The sequence below is a fragment of the Dictyostelium purpureum genome, assembly GCF_000190715.1.
Source record: "Dictyostelium purpureum unplaced genomic scaffold DICPUscaffold_248, whole genome shotgun sequence".
Taxonomy (NCBI): Eukaryota; Evosea; class Eumycetozoa; order Dictyosteliales; family Dictyosteliaceae; genus Dictyostelium; species Dictyostelium purpureum.
The window spans coordinates 22,736-46,220 of record NW_003519584.1 but is presented as its reverse complement, the minus strand read 5'-3'; the positions used below and the strand labels follow the sequence as shown (position 1 = coordinate 46,220).

The window sequence follows — 23,485 nt, the reverse complement described above, 5'->3', positions numbered from 1 at the left end:
GAAAATTTATTTTTATTTTTTTTTTTTAATACAACCTCAGGTTTTTTTTTTTTTTTTATTATTTTTTTTATTATTATTTTTTTGTTTGTTTTGTAGCTGTTGTGTTGTGTTATTTTATTGCTTTTAATGTGTAATAGTTGTTATTGTTATTTTTGTTGTTGTTAAGTATTGTTTTTAAAATTTTTTTTTTCAATACTGTGGTAATTTTTTTTTTATAAAAAATAATTAAACAACCAAATTTGGGGGAAAAAGTGGTTGTTCAATTTTTTTTTTTTAACCCCATATGTGTGTTGTTTTTGATGAGCTTGTTTTAAATGGTATTAAAAACCAGATTGAGGCGTGATTTAAATTTAACACCAACAAAATTATTTTTGATTTTTTTTTTAATTAAAAATTACGACTTTAGTTGTTTTAATATAGATATAGCCTATTTTTATCTGTAATACTTTGAATATATTTAAAATTAAAAAAAAAAAGATTATAAAAAAAAAATATTAAATTACATTTATGGAAAGTTTTAAATTATATAGGATCATTATTATTATAAAACCTTAAAGTAACCCCATCAAACACTATACCATATTTGTATGATGTTAAATTATACAATATATAATATAATTAAAGCTTGAAAGAAAGAAGAGAAAGTTACTCTTTACTTTTTACTAAATATAAATACAAATCAATAAATGTTTTGTTTTTTTTTTTTTGTTTTTTTTTTATGTATCTTTTTATTTATTTTTTTTTTTTTATTATTTTTTAATATAAAATTGTTTTTAATAATTTAATATTTTTTTTCGAATCTAGATAAAGCAGATTTATCAGTTGATGTAAGAATTTCACTTTCTCTTTTCTCTTTTCTTTCTTTATTTCTTTCTTTAATTTGTTGAAGTTTAACTGGATCGAAAACACGATTTTTATCGACTTTTGGTTCGTTGGCTCTTTTGAATTTATCTTCTTCACTTTTAACACCAGATTGAATGGTACCAATAACATTTGGATCTAATGTAATCATATCGTGTGGAATCTTTTCGAGGAGTTTCTTTACCTCTTGTTCTTTCTTCATCTTGTTGCTTGCGAATGGATCTGCTTCCATAGAATCGTAGTTTGCAATACCACTGCCTGGTACTAAAGTTGAGCTAAAACCTGATTGTGTGCCAATACCAAGAACATCCTCAAATGGACAAAATTGAACAGAGTTTGCAATTGAATTATTTTTATGAATGAGATATGGTTCTTGGATGGATGTATCGAATGGATTCTTCCAAATGTATGTTTGCTTATCACCTGCTACTGCTAAAACATTGGTACCTGATAATGAGATTGCATTTGGTGTAATTTTAGTTGCAAAGGCATGTGTTTCTTGATAGGTGTTACGAAGATCAAATACTTTAACCATACAATCGCTGCCTGCAGTTACAAGATAATTACCAGATAAACTGACAGCCATGGATGTGATGGGTGATTTATGACAATGAATCTTAACGACTGGGTTTCTTGATTTTGGAATCCACATTTGAACAATACCAGTGCTAAAACCTAAATTCATAACTGCATTTTGTGGATTTTGACACATTGCGCTAAGTGGACCATGATAATGACTTTCTACAACTTTTTGACCAACTGAAATATCTTCGTATATAATTTTACCTTTGTTTGTGGCTGATACTAAAAGATAGTGGTATGGAAGGAAATCGATAAACTTTGGATCGTAGTGATCTTTAAGCCAATGTAATTCAACACCGTCTTGATTATAAATATATGTGTACTTCTTTTGGGCCAATGCAAACATTGTTTCATTGTGAAGAAAACATGCATCACGAATAGCCCCACCTAAATGTCTTTCTGTAAGTTTTTTACCTCTTTGCCAATCCACGATCGAGTAATGACCTCTTGCACCTGCTAATAATAAATATCTACCATTCTTTGAATATTCGAAATTGTATGGTCCATTTGGGTCTAAATTTAAATCAAAAACTTTACCAGATGATTGAATATCAACTTGTTTTGCAATTTGATGTTGGGTTAATTTATATGTTTTTTCTTTTTCATTTTCTGTAACAATAAAACCACAATCTTTTTGTAATAACATTTCACTCTTTAATGCTTGTTTAGCTGACTCTCTTTTTAAATCTCCAATTTTTTTTAAATTTGTTCTTAAATATGGATTTTTAATACCCTAAAAATTTATATTAAAAAAGAAAAAAAATTAATAAACTGCACAATTGTTATACCTTCTGTGTACTATAATAATAGATATGAATATAAATTATTGATACATACAGTTGGTGCAACAATTTCACCCTTTAAATATTTTCTAGCACCTTTTGGTACTTTTTTAGTTTTATCTATAGTTGTATCAAATTTGCCATTTTTATTACTATTATCTTGTTCTTCGTCATCTTCTTGATTGTTGGTATCGTTTTTAAATTCTGATATTTTTCTTTTTTTGCCAAATTTATTATTTGATTCTTCATCTGATCCATCTCCATCATCATCTCTATTATTATTTACATTTTCATCATCTGAATCACCAAAATCATTATCTGAATCATTTTCTGGTTTGCTACTATCATCATTAAAACTATTTAAATTTTTCCAATGTTTATTTATAATTTTTTCGTCTTGTTGTTCTAATGTTTCTTCATCTTTCTCTATGGTTGGTTCCTCTTCTTTAATCTGTTGTTTTTTTGGTTGAGATTGTTGTGATTTCTTAATATCTTTTTTTTGAACACCCATTATAAACTATATATATACTGTATTTAAATATAAATATAAATATAAATATTAATTTATAAAGTTTTGTTAAAATTTAGAAAAAAAAAAAAAAAAAAAAGTCGAGATTATAAAAAAATAATTTTTGTCGTTTTTTAAAAAAAAAAAAAAAAATAAAATAATTTTTTTTTTTTTTTTTTTTTTTTTCGTTTTTATCCAATTTTTTTTTTTAATTTTTATTTCTAGTTATATATTATTAATTTTTTTAATATTTAATCACATAATTATTATTTATATATAAATAAAAAAAATGTCATCAGTTGGCTTTAAACTTAAAGGTCCTCCACCAAAGGCACCAAATTATACAGCAGCAGCCAAAAATACAGACAGAGTTAAAGAAATTTCATATAATGAACATGACAGAAAAGATTTTTTAACAGGTTTTTCAAGAAGAAAAAAGGAAAGAAGAGAATTTGCAATGCAAAGAATCGCAGAGAAAGAAAAAAATGAAAAAAAAGAACAAAAGAAATTTGCACAATTACAAAGAGAAGCATTCCAACAATCCATTAAAGATTCCAAAAAGAAACATCAAGATGAATTTGGTCTTGAACATTCAGATGAAGAAGAATGTGATACTAAAGATACACAAGAAGAAAAAATTAAAAATGAAGTTAAAAAATCATTTGAAATTTCAAGTGATGATAAAATTGTTACTACTGTAATTAAACCATTATCATTTAATAGTGATGGTGAGGAGGAAGAGGAAGAAGAGGACGAGGATATGGAAAGTGAAGAAGAGGAAGAAGAAGAAGAAGAAGAAGAACAAGATAATGAAAATAATAAAAAACATCCAGTTGTTAAAAAGACTCAAACTAAAAAACCAGAAATTAATAAATTTAAAAAAGAAAAAGATACAGTATCACCAGAAAATTTAATTTTAATAAATAAAGATCAAAAGATCTATCAAGATGAAAAGGGTAGAAAGATTAAAATGAAAAAAGAAAAAGGTAAAATTATTCCAGTTGTACTTACTCAAGCTGCTGAAACTGCTTTAGAAAAAGGTTGGAAACTCCCAAGAGCATTAAGAACTAAAGAAAAGAAATCATGGTCATTTGCAACACAAAAGAAGAGTAGAAAGAAGGCTAGAAAAGAAAAAAAAGGAAAATAAATTATTTATAAATTATTTAATAAATTTAATAATGTATATTTTAGTATTTTATTTTTAATTTAATTTTTCATTTTTCATTTATTTATTTAATATTATAAAAAAAAAAAAAAAAAAAAAAGTAATTTTTTTATTAGTTTATTTAATTATAAATTTAATTAATCTATCTATTTATTTATTTATTTATAATATAAAATTTATTCGTTTGATTCATTTTCATCTTGGGAAATTGAAAATGAAAATGAAAATGATTTATTTGATGTATTGTTATCGGTTGTAGTTTCCCATAAAGATTTTTTCTTTGATTTTAATTTTTCTTCTTCTTTTTGTTTTCTTTCTTCACGTAATTTTTCTAATTTACCTGGGTATTTCTCTTCAAAGGCTTTGTTGAATTCGTCATGTAAATCTTTTTTCTTTTTTGTTGCCATAAAATCGACTACATTGAGAATGTTTTGTGAATCAATAAAGTTGTGAGTGACTGCAATCGATTCTTCTAAATTTAAAACACAATGCCACCATCCACATGGTACATAGATTAATTCACCTGCATTTAAAATACCCTCTAATGGCTTAACGTTTTCATAAGTATCCTGTTCCTGTTGTTGTTGTTGTTGCTTTTGTTGTTTTTCTTGAATAGCCTTATTTGAAATTTTCTTATCTCTTGATTTGAATCTTGTTTGCTTTTTATCATTTTCTTTTTGTTGTTTTGCAATTTCATCCTCCTCTGAATTCTTTTTATTTGGTTTTTCATAATAATTTAAAAACCATTCAATAATGGATGATGGGGCAGTAACTTCTAAACCGTCGTCTGATGGATGTACACCTGGTGGGACAACGTGTGGAGGATACATAACCCATTTCTTTCTACCTGTAATAACTGCATTCCAAGCTGATGTATGATTTGGATCCTTGTGGAAGGATGCACCTGATCTTTTTGGGCCTGCTAAAAGCCATCTAAAACTAGGTCTTTTATCACCTAAAACTGAAAAAATATCCTCTTTAAAAATATGTTCGGTGGAATACTCTTTAATAAGTTCTGGTACCTTTTCACCATAATAATGATCGAAAAGATACATTGGCATTTCTTCAGTGCACTGTCTACTGTATTCAAAGAAATCTGCAACATTCATAAATACACCAGCATTGACATAAAGTTTAGTATCACCACATTTTTGAGCTAAAGTTTCCCTTGTCCAATTTCTAGCTAACCAATCTTTAGTTGCATCTTGAAGGATAACAGGTTTATTTGGGATTAAATATTCGTTGGTAAACTCTTCAGCTGTCAAACCTGAACGTCTTTCAATTGTATCACCTTCTTCAAATTGACTGAGATCGACGGTGGAACATCTATGAATATGGAATAAGTAATCTGAGTAGAAATATTTTACTTGAATTGGTTTTGGTATAGTTTTGAATGATTTATCTGAATTTGATTTAAATGTATATTGCCAACTATGATTATATTTAAATTCACCATTTGAAAATTTATTGATGGTTCTAATTTTCCATTGCTCTTCTTCTTGAACATAAATATAAAATGATTTACTAACTAAACTAATAACTTGACTCAAAGTTTTTTCATCTAATAAATCTAAAATTGAATCTAAAATAAAATTATCTTCAAATACATTAAATAACCCCAATCCATTTTTTCTTGTGTCATACTAAAAATAAATAACCAAAAAAAAAAGAATCAAAAAATTAAAAAAAAATAAAAAAGGGAAAATGAAAAAAAAAAAAAAAAAAAAGAAAAAAAAAAAAATTAATAAAATTTAATTAAATATTAAATAAAATTAAATAAATCTATATTTACAAAATCTTTGTTTAATGAATCAAAATAGTAATTACCCTTTGGTTTAATACCATATGGGTGGGGGACATATAATTCTTCGACTTCATTTTCCTCTTCATAATCATCAAATTCTTCGTCTTGATTATAGTTTACCATTTCTTTATTTTATAAATTATAGTTAATTTAAACAAAAGTAATATGAAAAAAATAATTATTTTTTTAAAAACTATGAAATATTTAAAAAAAAAAAAAATTTTAAAAAAAATAAAATCTTTTTAAATTTTTTTATTTTCGTTTTTTTTTTTTTTTTTATAATTTTCATAATAATACCAAATTTAATTAAAATTTCTATTTAAACCAAAAATACGAAAGTTTATTATTACTTATAACTATAATTATAATAATAGATATTATAAAAACATAAATGGGTAAATCATCAAAAGATAAAAGAGATATTTATTACAGAAAAGCAAAAGAGGAGGGATGGAGAGCCAGATCTGCATTTAAATTAATTCAAATCGATGAAGAATATTCAATTTTTGAAGATGTTAAAAGAGTTGTAGATTTATGTGCTGCTCCAGGTAGTTGGAGTCAAGTATTAAGTAGAAGAATTTATGGTGATGGTAGCGACCCAAATGTTAAAATTGTTGCAGTAGACATTCAAGAAATGGCACCACTTAAAGGTGTTGTTCAAATAAAGGGTGATATCACAAAATACGAAACCGCAAAGCAAATCATTTCACATTTCGATGGCTCATTAGCCGATTTAATTATTTCCGATGGTGCACCAGATGGTAAGCAATTATTTTTATTATTTATAGCTATCATTCTCAATTTTTTTAATTTAAAATTTAACACACCTATTAATTGCAAAATTTTTATTTTAAAAAAAATTAGTTACTGGTTTACATGATATTGATTTTTATGGTCAATCACAATTAATTTTATCAGCATTAAATATTGTAGTACATACATTAAAACCAGGTGGCACATTTGTTGCCAAAATGTTTAAGGGCGATGATATGAGCCTTATGTTTTCACAGATGAAACTTTTCTTTGAACATGTTTCATTTGTAAAACCAAAAAGTAGTAGAGACTCCTCATTGGAAAACTTTGTTTTATGTAAAAATTATCAACCACCAGAAAATTATAACCCAAAAATTATAGATATCAATAATAGTTGTAATAATAATAATAATAGTAATAATAATAATAATAATCAAGAATTTTTTGTGGATAGTTTAATTGTACCTTTTATAGCAATTGGTGACTTAAAAGGTTTTGATTAATTTATTATAATAAAAAAAATATAATAAAAAAGTTAACAATTTATTTGAAAATTTAAAATCGATATCATTTTATTTTAACCCCTATTTTATTTTTCATTATTTTTATTATAAGAAAATTTAATTTAATTAAATACCATAAAAAAAAAAAAAAAATTAAAATAAATAATTGTTATTTTCATTATTTTTGTTTTATGTAAAAAAAAAAAGTTTTTTTTATTTTTTTTTTTTATTTTTTTTTTATATTTTTAAAAATATAAAAAAAAAATAAAAAAAAATAGTGGTTTTAAAACATTCCTTATCGAAAAATAATTATTTATAAATAAATACTCTTATATAAAATCTAAAAACTTATTGTTTGTTTTTTTTTTGTTTTTTTTTTCCCCAATATATTTTATATTTTTATAGTTTATATTTTTATTTTTTTATATTTTCATTTTAGTTTTTTTAACATTTTTTTAAATTTCATAAAAAAATAATAATAATCATATATGTATATTTTATTAGAATAGTATTTTTGTATAAATATAATTTGTTCATTTATTATATGTATAGTTTAATAATAGTTTTTTTATAGATATTATTGTTTTTTAATTTATTATTTAAACCCAATTTTTTTTTAATTTTAAAAAAAATAAAAAATTAAATAGTGCATTCAATACACCCACCACACAATAACAAAGCACACATAAACACACCCACACAAATATAAGATATAATAGCTTTAATATTATTCAGTTAAATCATAAATAAATAATATTAAAAAATAACAAGTAGAAAAAAAAAACTTAATTTTGTAATTAATTAATAAAAAAAAAACAACATAAATTTTATATAGAACAAAACATTAAAATTTACCTTTATAAAATAATATTAATAATATATAAAATAAAATATAATATAATAATAAATGGACATAGTTGAGGGTAATGATCCTCTTTCTTTAATTGCCAGAGAAGAAGAAGTTAAAAATCAAAAGTTATTATTATTAAAAGAGCAAAGAGAAAAGGAACAAAAAGAGAAAGAATTAAAAGAAAGAGAAACTCTTACTAAAGATAATATATATAAATTAGAAGAGGAAGGTAAAAAATTAGAGATATCCACCAAAGTTCATATTCAGCACCCAAATATAAGCACAGCTTTAGTTGACCACTCTTCATCTACAACAATTAATCAAGCGAAAAAGAAAAAATGGATCAATAGTTTTTGTATAGTTAATTTTGATTTAGAAATTGGTCAAGGTATAAATTTATAAATTTTCATTATAGGTTAATATAGATAAATTGTTTTATTAATATTCAGTTTTATTATAATATGCAGTTTTGGAATATAGCTACCCACAGGTTAATTTTAAAGAGGAGGAAACTACAAATTTATGTTTTTTATCATTTCCTGATTCAAATTCACATTTACAAGGAGATATAATCTATTCATTCAGGTTAAGGGAAACTACAACTAATAATGGATTTGGATCATTTCAATATGGTTATGTATTTTTTAAACAGGTTAAAGATGCTTCAATTTCAAGAGGTTATTTACAGAAATCAGTTGTATTATTAAGCGATGAATCATTTGTAGGTTTATTCAAAAAAGTTATGGAAATTGTAGGGCCACTCTATTTCGATCATGGTAATACATTATTGGAGGTAGCATATCAAAATATAATGGGTTGGCCAGAACTAAAGCTAGGTCAAACTTACGAATTGCCAATCTTGGGATATATATTAACATTTCACGTACCTCATACTAGAGGTACTCCACACATCATCGATCCAGTCGTCAAGCAACACATCGGAAGTGCCTCACAATCCCCACTTTGGAGTGAAATGAAGTTGGTCAGTAATTTGAAATCAATTGATATCTATGGTTGCTTTAAAAATTTTACAACCAAGCTTTGGATGCTCTGGGAGTTAGTTTTATTAGGTCACCCCATATTAGTAATTTCACCAAATCCTCCAATGTGTTCAGACAGCGTTTTAGCATTAGTCAGTTTAATATCACCATTGTTGTATTGCGGTGACTATAGACCATACTTTACAATCCACGATACAGATTTTCACAAATACACTCAATACTCTAATAATCCGAACAGCGCCACCGGTGATGGCTACGAAACAAATAATATACCACCATCAATTTTAGGAGTTACAAACCCATTCTTTTTGAAAGCTTTAGGAAATTGGCCAAATATTTTGACTATAGGTACTTGTCAATCTAGATTAGGTGGCTTTAAAAAAATTAAATCTTCTTTACCAAACATTATGTCAAAAGATATTCTTAGTCGTCACGTATTGGATAACAAAGAGAAAATAATTTCAGAATATAAATGCCTCACTTCCCCAGATAAAACCATTTTAAAAAAAATAACTGTTTCAGAAAATACAGACGAAAATGCCATAAATGAAACTTTGCGTACCTATTTTTTACAATTAACTCAAAAATTTTTAATACCATTGGAAAGATATTTTTCATCATTATTACCGCTAGCAAAGTATGTATTAATATTTTATATTTATTCAATAAAACCAAATTATTAATACACTTTTTTTTATAAATTTAGAACCATATCAATTTTTCAAAGACCACCAAGATTAAAACCATTTGATAGAGAGGAGTTTATAAGAAGAATAACAGAAAGTGATGAAAGATATATTATCGATAGTAAATCAAAAGAGATTGAACTTTATAAACAATTTTTAGATTCTGTAAACTTTAAGCAATGGTTAGACGATAAAAGAGCTGAAGCAATAAGACATTTAAATATTTTATATAGAAAAGCAATTTTGGATGCTGATATTCATTCATTGTTAAAGGGTAAACCGATTTCAATAGCATATGATCTATGTAAAAGAGTTGAGGATCAATTGGTAGGTTATAATAAAAAAAAAAAAGAAAAAAGAAAAATACTAATATTTATTTTAAATTTTTATTTTAGATATTAGAAGAAAATCTTTTCCAAACATCAAATGAAATAAAAGATAAATTTAAATCACATATAGAAATAGTACGAAAATATATTAATAGCTCAAAATAAATAATACATTGTAATTAATAATAAATAAAATAAAAAAGGATTAAAAAGAAAAAAAAGCTTTTTTTTTTTTATCATTTTTAATTAAAATAAAGAAAATAGTTTTTTTAATTTTCTTGAATAAATAAAATTTTATTTAAGGTATAATATATTTATATAAAGTTAAAATTAATTAAATTATTGTAAAAATATTATTCGTTATTATTTTAATTGTATTGTTACTGGTACTAATAACGTTGTTGGTGTTGTCAATATTTACAATTTGATTATTATATGTACAATCATTAAAGTTTAAATTATTGGTGTTGCTATTTACAAAACTTATATTATTATTGATAATAAAATTGTTGTAATTATTATCTATATTTAAGTTATTATTATTATTATTATTATTGTTATTATTGTTATTATTATTATTATTATTATTATTTTCTAAAATTATATTATTATTATTATTGAGTTCGTATCCTTTTGAAATACTATATTGCTTTAGTGATTGGTAAAAGCCAAAATTTGGACTAACTATTGGACGTACGTTTTGAACAAAAGAATAGGCCTTGTTAAGGGGACAGTTATAAATATGCATAATATATAATATGACGAGTGATGCGCTTCTACTAATGCCCTTATGACAAAAAACAAGTACTTTAGTATCGGAGCCATTCTCTTTTCTTGCATTATCTATAAATTCTATAACATAGTCAAATATGTTTTCTATTGGTTGATTTGGATTATCTACAAGGTTTAGTTTTAATGTTTTTATATTTTTATTGTGTTGAATATCGTGGTGTTCGACTGCACAGTTTATTGAATGTGTGATGCCGGTTCTCTCTAATAGTTCTGTATTTGATGCAATTGAATGGTCACTGAGGTATATATAATCAGTGATTTTTGATAGCACTTTTGATCGGTCTCTTTCAAATCGTGGCATTTCCAAGTCATTTTGAATGATACACTTTAAATTTAATTTTAAATTTAATTTTAAATTCATTTTATAATTATTTGAATATGATTTTATTTGAAAGTTATCTGTAAAATTTATTTTATATGTTGGTTTATTTATCTATTAGATAATTTTGAAAAATGTTTGGGAAAATGATTATTTTTTTTTTTCTGTTGTTGTTTAAATTTATAATTTTTTTAAGTCTTGAGTTGTTTGAAAAAAAAACTGCCCCAATTGGATGAATGCAGTTAATTATATATTTAATTATTGAGTTTAAAAAAGGTAATAAAAATAAATTTTATTATACTTTTATATATATTGTTCTATTTTTATAAAAATGATACCATTCATTTGTGGTTAATGAAATAAATTAATGGGTTTATAAAGTGTAAAGATAAAATTTAATTGTAATTGATTTTTTATGTGATGGGTATATATATTATATTATTGATAAATTATATTATGAAAAAAAAAAAAAATAATAATATAATAAAAAAATAAAAAAAAATAAAATAAAAATAATAAAAATAAAAAAAAAAACAAACAACAGCAAAAAAAGGGTAAAAATAATACATCACCCACATTCACAAACAATAACAACCCACCCAAATTTATCGTATAAATTCGGTAGTTAAAAATTGCACTATAAATATTATGAGTGTTTCTGATAGATACACTATTAATAGTACTTTTACTTTTTCAATTTTAAAAAATTGATATTAATAATAGATTTGTATAACCCACGTTTTAATGGTGATTTAAAAAAGATTGTCTCACAAGACAACCCCATTGTGTTATTTTTAACCTTTTTTTTTTTTTTTCTTTTTTTTTCTTTAATGGGTCACCAACAAAATTAATTTTAAAAAATTTTAAAAAAAAAATTACAATAAATTTTTATTTTGAATTTTTTTATTAATTTTTTTTATATTTTATTTGCCACATTTCTATTTTTAAAATTTTTTTTTTTTTGAACCCAAAAAAAATCCCCCAATTTGGTATTTATTATAAATTTATAATTTTTTTTTTTTAAATTTATTTTTATATTCTAAGTTACTTAAATCATATCAATATTTGAATGAAAATTAAATCATAAATTTTTTTCAAAATTAAATTTTTTTAATTTTTTTTTTTTTTTGATAATCATAAGTAATTACACAAAACAAAATAATAAATTAAATTTCTTTATATATATAAATATAAAAAAAAAATTATATAATATTTACAAAATATAAAATTTATTTATTTTAAATGAACATAATTATTGAAAAAATTATTTGAATTAATAGATTTTAATTCTATTTCAAATCAATATTAAAATAATAAATAGGGGTATAATTATGGTTATAATATATTTTATATAAAATGTTTTTTTTTAAATTTATAACATGAGTACTATTAGGTTAGAACATTTAAAGTAGGATTTCAAATTAATTATTTTTTTTTGTATTAATTGTTTACCACTCAATTTTTGAACCATAGATATTTAAAAAGTGAAATAGTTAACACATTTTATTTATTTATTTATTTAATCTTAATTCGTTTTGGTTATTTAATTTTAATTCATTTAAGATATTCAATTTTAGGTATTTTTATTTCAAAATGCATTATATTTTCCAAACATGTAATAAAGTGCACTATACACAACTTTAGCAAAAGGGAATTTTCTTAATTTAAACTATTAATTTGAATCCTAGGTTAGAAATTAAAAGGGTCTTATACTTTAAACATTGTAATAAAGTGCACTATGCACAACTAAGGCGTGAGGTGACTAACTTAGCAAAAGGGAAATTTCTTAATTTTATACTATTAATTTGAACTCCTGCCTTAAATGTTCAAACCTTATGGGGGTCATATACTACAACATGTAGTATAACTGCCCCCGTCCGACCATATATATACTATTATGATATTGCTACATTAACGCTATGACCCTAGACTTATTAAGACTCACTAACTGCTGTTTATTAACTACTGTTTAGTAACTACCAATTCCAGTATTTCCAACTAACTTATGAATTAGCTTCTAGAACCAATCTCATTCAGTATAAATACCTCAAGTTCTCAGTCTAAAACTTCAGAGGTTTTTTTTATTCTATATTATTCAATAAACTACAATTTTATTACACATATAATACATATTTGTTTATTTGTTGTTTATTTGTTACAGTTGTTCGCAAAAGTTTTGACCCCCTAATAAAAAACATTAGAAAAAAATTTTAATTTTAATCTTATCTTAGGTTTTTGACTATAAATCCATTTTAAAAATATTTATAGATAAACTTATACGGTTTTTTTATATTTTTTTTGTTAAATAAAAATTTAAAATTTATTTTTTTAAAAAAATTTTTTTAATTTTTTTTTTATAGCGCCCATATGAAATGGGGTCTAAATTTTTGAGAAGATAATTCAATTTTATTATAATTTTTTATTTTTATTTTAATTTTTTTTTAAAAACAAATAGGACAGTATATTCATAAAAAATAGAAAAAAAAAACAATAATGACCCTTTTTTTAGAGTTAATAAATGTGATTTTAAAAATTTACAAAAAAGCAAAAAATCATCAAAAAGTTAAAGATATATTGAGTGAAGTAGGTCCACAGTTAAGAGAATTTTTTAAAAAAAATCTAGAAAAAGGTACAATTGAAGAAAATACAATACCTGGCATAATAAGAAAGATGGACGACCGAATTGAAAGACATTGTAGAAAATAAATTTGAAATGGGAAATGTCATAATTTAAGTAATATAAAAAGATATCTTAGAAAAAACTTTCAAAAAAATGTTTCAATAAGTTCAAATAGTAGGTCTCTACAACATAATAATGTTTTTTTTAAAAGTTTAAAATGTAAACACTTTCCAACCGAAAAATATATGTCTCAAAGCTAAGGTGGGTAAAAAAGTGCCAAAATTGGGCAGCTGAAAATTGGGAAAAGGGTAATATTTGTTGATGAAACCAGAATTGAAGGATTTTCTTATTAATTGAAAACTAAAAAATGGATTCATGATACAAGAAACCTAAAACAAAACATATTGGCCAAACGAAGATGAGGTGGCAGCTCAATATATACATGATGTTGTTGCACAGCTCATAGTGCAGGTCGTATATGTATTATCAGGTTTAACACAAATGCTGCAAAATATTTAAAAATATTAATACAGGGTTATAGAAGAACTTTACGAGAGAAATGAATTTTATCTGGTCATATGTTTCTTTTACAAGACAATTGCTCTATTCATATGACCTAATTATTGGCCGATTTTTAAGAAAAAATGTACATTAGGGTGATATTTATTCTACCCTGTTCACCAGATCTTAATATTATTGAGAATATATGGTCAATAGTAAAACGAAGTATAAAATTGATTTCTATCGGGTACCCACGTCATAATTTCAATCTTTTAATTTGTTGAATTTTAAAAAATATTCATCAGGATATATTTGATAATCTTTATGAATCAACCTCAATAAAAATACAACAAATAAATAAGAACTAAGGTGAATTCACAAAATATCAAGAAACAAAACATTAAAAAAAAAATTTCGTTTAAAAAATAAATTATATATTAAAATTTAAATTATCTTTTTAAAAATAATGAACCCATTTTTTTTATATGTAAAAAAAAAAAAAAAAAAATTTTCAAAAAAAAAAATTTTATTTTATTTTTTTTTTATAAAAAAATATAGTTCAGATGTTCTAAAATTTATTTTATATTTTTTAGAATAATTGGAATTAAAATTATTGAAGATAAATAAAAATAAAAAAATTTTAAAAAAGGGGGTCAAAACTTTTGCGAAGAACTGTATACTTATTTTACATATAAATCATTTGTAAGCTGTATAGAGCTTCATTACAAACATTCATAACTCTTCCCCGTTGGTCTAGTGGTGAGGATTTTCGCCTGTCACGCGAAAGGCCCGGGTTCAATTCCCGGACGGGGAGTCTTTATAATAAGATTTATCTTTTCGGAGATTTAAAAGTTTTATATATTCCACTTTTTACAAATTACCTGTAATGTAGATGGAGCTACTTTAGTTATAGATAAATAATAAATATAAATAATTCTAATAATCAAATAAATATACAATTATTTGTTTGTGAAAACTAAAACCGAAAACTGAAAACTAAAAAATAAAATTTTATTTTTTAAATTTTTAAATTTTTCAATTTTTTTATTTTTATTTTATTTTTAATTTTTAATTTTAAATAATAAATTATTTAAAATAAAGGAAAATATAAATATATTATTTAGTTGAGATATAATTATAACTGTAATATTCATTTAATTCTAAAATGCATATGAATACATTAAAAGTTTATTTATTATGTAATGGTATACCATGTAATAAACTAGGTGTAAGGTACTAAGATCAAATAATTTTAAAAATTTCTTTTTTTGGTGAATTAAAATAATTGTTAATTATTATTAATTAATGTTGATTATTATTGAGTAATGATCCTTGTTCATTACACATCCCCTTCCTAAGCGGAGCCTAAAATTACTGGTTTGAACTACAATACCATAACCTAATAACTTTTTTATTTTTTTTTTCTTTTTTTAAACTTGAATTGATTGACCAACATCTCTGTAATGGGCTTCAAAACTATTAACCATATCTTCACATTCGTCTTCTAAATAAAAATTTGGTAGCCATGTATCATTATCTTCATTTGAATTTTTGTATCTGATTAAATATTCTATTCTTTCACCTTTGCCATATTTACGGATTCTTCTTTTAATGATCTTTTCAATTTCATCTACAAGTGGTTTATAATTGTTCTTTTTCTTTCTAGTTAACAAATTCTTATTAGCTTCTACATATAACCTTTAAATCACTGATGTTTACTACCCTAGTTCAATAACAATCAACACTAATTAATAATAATTAACAATTATTTTAATTCACCAAAAAAAGAAATTTTTAAAAAAAAATAAAAAAATAAACATTTCATATAAATTTTATTTTATTTAATTATTTGATCTTAGTACCTTACAACCACTCTTACTTCTCTGTATCCCTTCCAGAGACTGGTAAGAGTCTCACTATAATTAGTGCTAAGTTAATCATTTTACTGATTAATTAAAACCTTCACTTTTAAAAAAAAAAAAAAAAAAAAAATTAAAACCATTTACTTTTAATTTTCTTCACTTTTAAAAAAAAAAAAAAATTTAAATAAGACAACATTCTTTAAAATTATAATAAATAAAATTTAAATAAAAAAATTAAAAAAATAAAAAAAATAATTAAATTTTTGGTAAATTTATTATTTATACTTCAAATCAAAAAATAATTATAAAAAGAAAGATACTGAATATATAATTTCCTTTTTATATAGTTATATTTGTTTTTATGTATTTATTTAAAAAGTTTGATTTTTTTTTTTTGTATTGTCAGAGGTATTTTGATTGTTCGATATTGTGGATGATTAAGATAATGGTTGTGGCATTAATATTTTTTATTACCTATTGGTCTTGTTGCTGTTGCTGAATTTGAATAAAACTTATGATTTTTGGTTGTTTCATACTAATTGACTTACATCATTTCATCATAATTTAAAACCGGGAAAAATTTATATGTTAAAACTTTGTTGGTATTTGGTAATGAGTCTGGTGGAAATAATTGTTTAAATGTAGGATTGTTTGTTGGAAGAATTTTTGGTAATGTTCCTGGTGGAAATTCTTGTTTAAAATTATCTCTGAGTGTGAGTGTGGTGAGACGATTTGGTAATGTTCCGGGTGGAACTAATTGGTTAAAATCACGACCCAATGTGAGTGTTGTGAGACTATTTGGTAATGTGCCGGGTAGAACTACTTGGTTAAAACAAAGACCGAATGTGAGCGTTGTGATACTATTTGGTAATGTGCCGGGTGGAACTACTTGGTTAAAAACAGCACCGAATGTGAGTGTTGTGAGACTATTTGGTAATGTTCCAGGTGGAACAACTTGGTTAAAATCATGGCCGAATGTGAGTGTTGTGAGACCATCTGGTAATGTGCCGGGTGGAACTACTTGGTTAAAAATAGCACCGAATGTGAGTGTTGTGAGACTATTTGGTAATGTTCCAGGTGGAACAACTTGGTTAAAATTATGACCGAATGTGAGTGTTGTGAGACTATTTGGTAATGTGCCTGGTTTAACCACTCGGTTAAAATCATCACCGAATGTGAGTGTTGTGATACGATTTGGCAATATGCCGGGTAGAAATTCTTTGTTAAATTCAGCTCCAAATGTGAGTGTTGTGAGACTATCTGGTAATGTACCGGGTGGAAATTCTTGGTTAAATTTAGTTCCGAATGTGAGTGTTGTGAGACTATCTGGTAATGTGCCGGGTTTAACTTCTTGATTAAAACCATAACTGAATGTGAGTGTTGTTATACGATTTGGCAATATGCCGGGTAGAAATTCTCTGTTAAAATTAGTTCCAAATGTGAGTGTTGTGAGGTTATTTGGTAATGAGTCAGGTAGAACTACTTGGTTAAAATTATGACCGAATGTGAGTGTTGTGAGACTATTTGGTAATGTGCCTGGTTTAACCACTCGGTTAAAATCATCACCGAATGTGAGTGTTGTGATACGATTTGGCAATATGCCGGGCAGAAATTCTTTGTTAAATCTAGCTCCAAATGTGAGTGTTGTGAGACTATCTGGTAATGTACCGGGTGGAAATTCTTGGTTAAATTTAGTTCCGAATGTGAGTGTTCTGAGACCATCTGGTAATGTGCCGGGGGGAAGTACTTGAATAAAATAATAGCCGAATGTGAGTGATGTTAGACTATTTGGTAATGTGCCGAGTGAAACTAATTTATTATAGTCTTCACCGAATGTGAGCGATGTAAGACTATCTGGTAATGTGCCGGGTAGAACTTCTTGGTCAAAATCAGTACCGAATGTGAGTGTTGTGAGACTATTTGGAAATATTCCGGGTAGAAGTCCCAGGTTAAAACGATGACCGAATGTGAGCGATGTTAGACTATTTGGTAATGAGCCATGTTTAATTACTTGGTTAAAATTAGTTCCGAATGTGAGTGTTGTGAGACTATTTGGTAATGCGCCAGGTGGAAATTCTTTGTTAAAACTAGTACAGAATGTGAGTGTTTTTAGACTATTTGGCAATGTGCCAGGTGGAATTAATTGGTTAAATCTATCACCGAATGTGAGTGAAGCTATTGTATTTGGTAAAGTAAAAATTAACTTTTTAGAAAAATTGTGCAAATATAAATTTGTCAAAAATGGTGGAAATTCATTTTTATTTGGTATTTGATCACCATACCACTTAAGTGTTTTTATATATGATTTATCTTTAAACTGATCATAACGGGATTTATCAAGATCTACAACATTAAAATGAATAGACTTAAAAATCATTTTATAAATTTTTTTTCTTAAAAATTTAACCCCCCATATACTATTCCAAGATGCATATAATAATCTAATAAATAGTTAAAAAGAGGAAAAACCAATTAATATGTTTTAATAAATATTTATTGTATTGTACTTACCTATCACTAATATTACTACTGTTTCTTAACTCTTCATTTATGGGAATGTACACAAGAGATAATAGTAGCTCTTCCATTGTTAATATAAAAAAATAAAAAAAATATTTTACCCAAATATTTTTTTTTTATTTAAAAATTAAAAAAATAACAAAAAACTTAAAAAAATTAAGAAAAAATTAAAAAAATAAAAAAAAACTTAAAAAAATTAAGAAAAAATTTCAAAAAAAAATATATAAATTTTAAAAAACTTAAAAAAACATCTAAAAATTTCATAAAAATAAGTGTTTTAATTATTTTTTGTATTTTCCAGAAGTGATTTGGTTGTTAGATATTGTGGATGTTAAAGATATTGGTTGTGGCGTTAATATTTTTTATTATTATTATTTGGTTTTGTTGCTGCATTTAAATAAACTTATGATTTTTGGTTGTTTAAAACTAATTGATTTTCATCATTTCATCATAATTAAAAACCCGGAAAATTTATATGTTAAAACTTTGTGAAATTTACCAGTTCCCACTCTTATATTGCAGGTACTTTAACCAAATAGTGATACCAACATGTTTTCTTTTAATGAAATATTTAGATAGCTTCTATTAACATAGGTGTTGGCGGTGGAATAGTTGATGGATGAGCTTAATTAGACCAATTTAATAACCATATTTACATAGAATAACATAACCCCAAAGTTTGATTTGTGACATAAAATGGGTCGATACTGAAAAAGAAGGATTAGACAAGAACCCCAATGATTGATTTCTGGTTTAAAAAATATTGATACTGAAAAGAAAGAATAAACAGCGACTAAAAACGGTTGATATTGAAAAGGATAGAGCTAAAAAATATTTTAGTATCTTTTTTTTTTAAAATAATTTTGTTAATATTAACATTATAGTTACCTTGAGTATAGACTTTAAATAGTACGTGTTGGTAATGAAAAAGAAAGAATTTAACTAAATATGAATTAAATATAAGTTTCTTTTTTATATAAATATAATAATAATTATATAAATATTATCATTTTAATTACCTTTAGAAGAAAAATGAAGAAAATGTGTTGGCGGAAAAAAGGAAAAATTGGATTTAACTTAACCAAGAATTATATTATATTAGTACCTTTTATATTCAAATATATTAATAATTATCTAATATTATAATTATAGTTACCTTTGGAATTATTTTGTTATATTTGATCTTGGGACATTTAGAATTATTCTGTAGATTTGAACTAGTGTGATACATTATTTCTTATGACAAATGTTGATAAAGATTATTGTTTCTGGATGATGTAGATGACTTTCTTAATTCCATCGAATTCAATAATTGAATTAAACGATTTTATTAATAATTTAGTCTTAATCTTGTTCTAATGAATGAAACATTGAATAAAGAATTTAAACTATTAATTTAACCGCCATCAATTTCATTATTGATCCATATCTATATAGTTATTGTCATATTTATCTTTATCATCATTGCCCTATAAACCTTGAGCACTAGCTACTCTCTGCAATAAATAATAAAATGAAATAAATTAATATATTTTAATTATTTTGTATTGATATAAATTTAATGGATTACTTACTCTGATGTCAGTAAATGGTAATCTACAGTTTGGGCGGTAAGGTAGCTTTTGGACCATTCATCAATACATACATAGCAGAATCTATGAACACATGCAATGGTTGCGAGTTCACTGGTCTCAATTTCACTAAGACAAATTGTGCTTTTGTCATCCCTTTCTAAACGGGCCCTTTCCAATCTTTCTTGTTCTAATATTCTTTGTTCTTCTCTTAATTCTTATTGAATTCTCTTTAATCTTTTTATTTCTTTATTTTCTCTTTCAATTTCTGCTCTTTCTTATCTTTTTAGTTGTCTTTGGATGCCTCTCAATTTTGATTGTTCATATCTTTACTTCTCTTTCTTTTTGAATTCTTTCTAATATTCTTCTTTCGTATTCTTCTTTTATATCTTGTTCTCTTTGAAGTATTTGATTTATTAGAATTCTTTCAATTTCTTCCCTTTCTCTGAAAATTTTTGATATTCTTTCCATTTCCCTTTGCTCTTATAATTTTGTCAAATTTTATTTTTTCTTCTCTTACTCTTTCCGTTTCAATTAAAATTTGATTGTCTCTATTTAAACTCTCTTCATTTCCGAGTTTATGCTTTTTTGAAATTGTATCACAATTTATTACATTATCTAATTCCAATGGTCTTTTCTTCATTGGACTATTGCCAGTTGATGTGGACGCCCAGACGCCCAGTCATGGCTATTTCTGGATACTGGCTTTCTAAATTTGTGGTTCTTGATAATGGTGATGGTACAGAGACTGAGGCTGATGGTGCAGAGTCAGAGGCATATGCATAGGCAGATAGTGCAGATACAGATGATACTGGTGCAGATCCAGATCCAGATGATGCAGATACAGATGATGCTGGTGCAGAGACTGAGGCTAATGCTGGTTGTGCAGAGTCATAGGCAGATGCAAAGGCAGATCGTGCAGATGGTGCTGGTGCAGATGATACATATTCTGATCCTGATGGTGCTGATACATATGATACTGGTGCAGATACTGATGCCTCTGCAAATGGTGCATATGCAGATCTTGCAGGTACCAATGATGCAGATCGTGCAGGTATTGATCCTGGTGCATATACAGATACAAATGGTGCAGATCGTGTATATACAGAAGATGCTGGTGCAGAGGCAAATGATGCAGAGGCAGAGGCAGATGATGTAGAGGCAGATGATGCAAAGGCAGATGGGTTGATTGGGTCTTGGGTGTGGGTGGTATTATTGTTGTTTCTAATGTTATTGTTATTGTAATTGTTATTATTATTGTTATTGTATTTTTTGATAATAAAAAATGCTAATGAGAAACTGGCGATACCACATAAAAAGTAAAAAAAAAGTAATAAATCCATTTTTAAATATTAATTAAGTAAATTATTTTAAAAATATAAAAAATTATTATTGTTATTATTAAAAATTATTATATGTGCAGAATACTATTATGAAAAAATAAAATGTATGATTATTTGTATGTATATAAAATAATAAAGAAAAAAAAAAAAAAAAAAAAAAAAACTATTTCAAAATGCTATGAAAAAAAATTAAAAAAAAAACTTTTTCAAAATACAATGAAAGAAAATTAAAAAAAAAAGTAAATTAAAAAAAATTAAAAAATTTTAAACAGTGTTTAAATGAAAAAGGAAAAAGTATATTTGATTATTATAATAAAAAAAAAATATTCCTCTCTATTACAAAAACTTCGTTTGGTTCATGTCACACTAAAGTTTACAATTCATATTAATTAAATTAAATAAAAATAAAAGATAATAAAAATTTGCTTTTTTATTACTACTATCAATATTTAATTAAATATAGTTTAATTAATTTATTTAAAATGTATTTTAATTATAGTTTATTATAATGCCCATTGTCTAATTTGTTATTGACCATCTTTTGATCAATGAATTAATTACTGTTGCTATTATTATTGATACCAAATAATTGATACGGATCAATAGAGTTCAATGTAATTAATATTTTCTTTTCTTTCGTCCTCTTTAAAGGTGTCACCAGAACTATTGATTGATATCATTGTTTCTTTAAATTTCAACGTAAATTCTTTCATTTCATTTCTTTGATCCCTGTTTTTTTGCTCCAGCTCTTCATTCTCTTTGCCTAGACTGAGGATGGAGTTGTTTAAAGCCTTCATTTTAGTATTTACCTTTTTTAATTCATCTTTTTGGTTGGTTTTGATTTTTCATTCTCTTCTCTAAATATTTTGACTGTATCTTGATGTTCGTTTAGTATTGATATCTTTGATAGCTTCATTTTCTCTCCTGTAATGTTTTAGTTCACATTCTAAACTTTCTATTATCTCTTTATACCTTTGAGTATTTCTGTATAATTTGATCCTTTGCCTCAATTTCTTTTGATTTTTTTTTATCTATATTTTTTAATTTGAATTTTATAGTCCCTATTAATTTGATCTTGATATTCTTCTAAAAATTTAATTTTCAATTAACTCTTTATTTTTATTATTTTTTATTTTTGTTGATTGTAATGATTCTTTTGGTTTTTTCTCCAAATTCATATCGTTTGAATTACCATTAAATTTGAAATTATTATTATAAATATGATCCATTTTTAATTATCGTTTTTATATTACTTTTTATAATATTATGCTAAATTTGATCATACAAACAAATTGATCTTTAGTCTTTTCTAATATGTTTATTATTTTATTATCATTATTGTTTTATTGGTTCAAAATATGACTGTAATTGTACAAAAAAGTTTATTTAAATTTTTATAAATTAAAATGATTTTATTTTGAAAAAATATTTTTTTTTAAATTTTTTAACTTTTTTCTATTTTTAAATAAAAAATCAAATTTTTAAAGACATATATTTAGGTAAATAGTGTATATATATATTGTTTTATGTTAATAATTTTAGAAATTTCCTTTTTAATTTAAAAATATTTTTTTTTTCTTTTTCATTTTTATAATAATTTTTTTATAAAATGTAACTTTTTTTTTTTTTTTTCTTTATACTAATTCAATTTAAAATGGAACCTAAAAATACTATTAAAAAAAGAAATAAAAGTCTAGCAGTAAATCAGGATTGACTTTAGACTACCAAGTAAACCAGTAGCATTATAGAATAATTTAATTAACAAGTTTGATGGTATTGTTGATACATTAGAAAGATGGAGTGATAACTTTCATTTAAATAATGAAATAAAATCTAACATCAAAATCAAATTTTCAGATATATAATTAGAAGATATCAAACATAATACAATTCAAGTGTTAAGAGATAGATATTTAACCAATCCAAAACACACATATATAAAACAATTATAAATGTAGAAAAACCTCAATTTCAATTTTTGAAAGGTCTTATGTTAATTTATAATATTAAGTAATAATATTAAACAAAAAGATAATACCCAAAATATTTATATTTTTAAAAATAATAATATAATTAAAAATTATGTAGTATAATAAATTTAAATGAAAAAAAATATAAAAAAAATAAAATATA

The 23,485-nt window shown here is 24.4% G+C and overlaps 11 protein-coding genes across 11 annotated transcripts; 3 read left to right on the top strand and 8 right to left on the bottom strand.

The window, feature by feature from the left end:
* Positions 1-781: 781 nt before the first annotated feature.
* Positions 782-2,736, bottom strand: DICPUDRAFT_81631 (uncharacterized protein; the record flags this gene model as incomplete). The annotated part of the gene is made up of 2 exons (XM_003290881.1): positions 782-2,176; positions 2,281-2,736. 2 exons carry the CDS (start codon positions 2,734-2,736, stop codon positions 782-784), a joined length of 1,851 nt encoding a protein of 616 aa, XP_003290929.1.
* Positions 2,737-3,022: 286 nt separating this feature from the next.
* On the top strand, positions 3,023-3,880 carry DICPUDRAFT_81630 (uncharacterized protein; the record flags this gene model as incomplete). Its single annotated transcript, XM_003290885.1, has 1 exon — positions 3,023-3,880. One exon carries the CDS (start codon positions 3,023-3,025, stop codon positions 3,878-3,880), a length of 858 nt encoding a protein of 285 aa, XP_003290933.1.
* Positions 3,881-4,095: 215 nt separating this feature from the next.
* Positions 4,096-5,789, bottom strand: DICPUDRAFT_17195 (uncharacterized protein; the record flags this gene model as incomplete). Its single annotated transcript, XM_003290880.1, has 2 exons — positions 4,096-5,541; positions 5,691-5,789. Coding segments are annotated over 2 exons (1,545 nt in total), but the record flags the coding sequence as incomplete, so codon positions are not given.
* Positions 5,790-6,093: 304 nt separating this feature from the next.
* On the top strand, positions 6,094-6,958 carry DICPUDRAFT_155471 (ribosomal RNA methyltransferase; the record flags this gene model as incomplete). The annotated part of the gene is made up of 2 exons (XM_003290884.1): positions 6,094-6,463; positions 6,567-6,958. The coding sequence occupies 2 exons, from the start codon at positions 6,094-6,096 to the stop codon at positions 6,956-6,958; spliced, it is 762 nt and encodes a 253-aa protein (XP_003290932.1).
* A 907-nt stretch (positions 6,959-7,865) lies between these two features.
* DICPUDRAFT_155470 (uncharacterized protein) lies at positions 7,866-9,989 on the top strand (the record flags this gene model as incomplete). Its single annotated transcript, XM_003290883.1, has 4 exons — positions 7,866-8,196; positions 8,276-9,446; positions 9,516-9,822; positions 9,891-9,989. 4 exons carry the CDS (start codon positions 7,866-7,868, stop codon positions 9,987-9,989), a joined length of 1,908 nt encoding a protein of 635 aa, XP_003290931.1.
* A 478-nt stretch (positions 9,990-10,467) lies between these two features.
* Positions 10,468-10,884, bottom strand: DICPUDRAFT_10471 (uncharacterized protein; the record flags this gene model as incomplete). Its single annotated transcript, XM_003290879.1, has 1 exon — positions 10,468-10,884. A coding segment is annotated over one exon (417 nt), but the record flags the coding sequence as incomplete, so codon positions are not given.
* A 4,602-nt stretch (positions 10,885-15,486) lies between these two features.
* On the bottom strand, positions 15,487-15,997 carry DICPUDRAFT_155466 (uncharacterized protein; the record flags this gene model as incomplete). The annotated part of the gene is made up of 2 exons (XM_003290878.1): positions 15,487-15,754; positions 15,936-15,997. 2 exons carry the CDS (start codon positions 15,995-15,997, stop codon positions 15,487-15,489), a joined length of 330 nt encoding a protein of 109 aa, XP_003290926.1.
* Positions 15,998-16,462: 465 nt separating this feature from the next.
* Positions 16,463-18,506, bottom strand: DICPUDRAFT_81624 (uncharacterized protein; the record flags this gene model as incomplete). Its single annotated transcript, XM_003290877.1, has 2 exons — positions 16,463-18,359; positions 18,430-18,506. The coding sequence occupies 2 exons, from the start codon at positions 18,504-18,506 to the stop codon at positions 16,463-16,465; spliced, it is 1,974 nt and encodes a 657-aa protein (XP_003290925.1).
* Positions 18,507-20,330: 1,824 nt separating this feature from the next.
* Positions 20,331-20,480, bottom strand: DICPUDRAFT_155463 (uncharacterized protein; the record flags this gene model as incomplete). Its single annotated transcript, XM_003290876.1, has 1 exon — positions 20,331-20,480. The coding sequence occupies one exon, from the start codon at positions 20,478-20,480 to the stop codon at positions 20,331-20,333; it is 150 nt and encodes a 49-aa protein (XP_003290924.1).
* A 176-nt stretch (positions 20,481-20,656) lies between these two features.
* On the bottom strand, positions 20,657-21,352 carry DICPUDRAFT_81623 (uncharacterized protein; the record flags this gene model as incomplete). Its single annotated transcript, XM_003290875.1, has 1 exon — positions 20,657-21,352. The coding sequence occupies one exon, from the start codon at positions 21,350-21,352 to the stop codon at positions 20,657-20,659; it is 696 nt and encodes a 231-aa protein (XP_003290923.1).
* A 599-nt stretch (positions 21,353-21,951) lies between these two features.
* Positions 21,952-22,149, bottom strand: DICPUDRAFT_155461 (uncharacterized protein; the record flags this gene model as incomplete). Its single annotated transcript, XM_003290874.1, has 1 exon — positions 21,952-22,149. One exon carries the CDS (start codon positions 22,147-22,149, stop codon positions 21,952-21,954), a length of 198 nt encoding a protein of 65 aa, XP_003290922.1.
* Between the last annotated feature and the right edge of the window lie 1,336 nt (positions 22,150-23,485).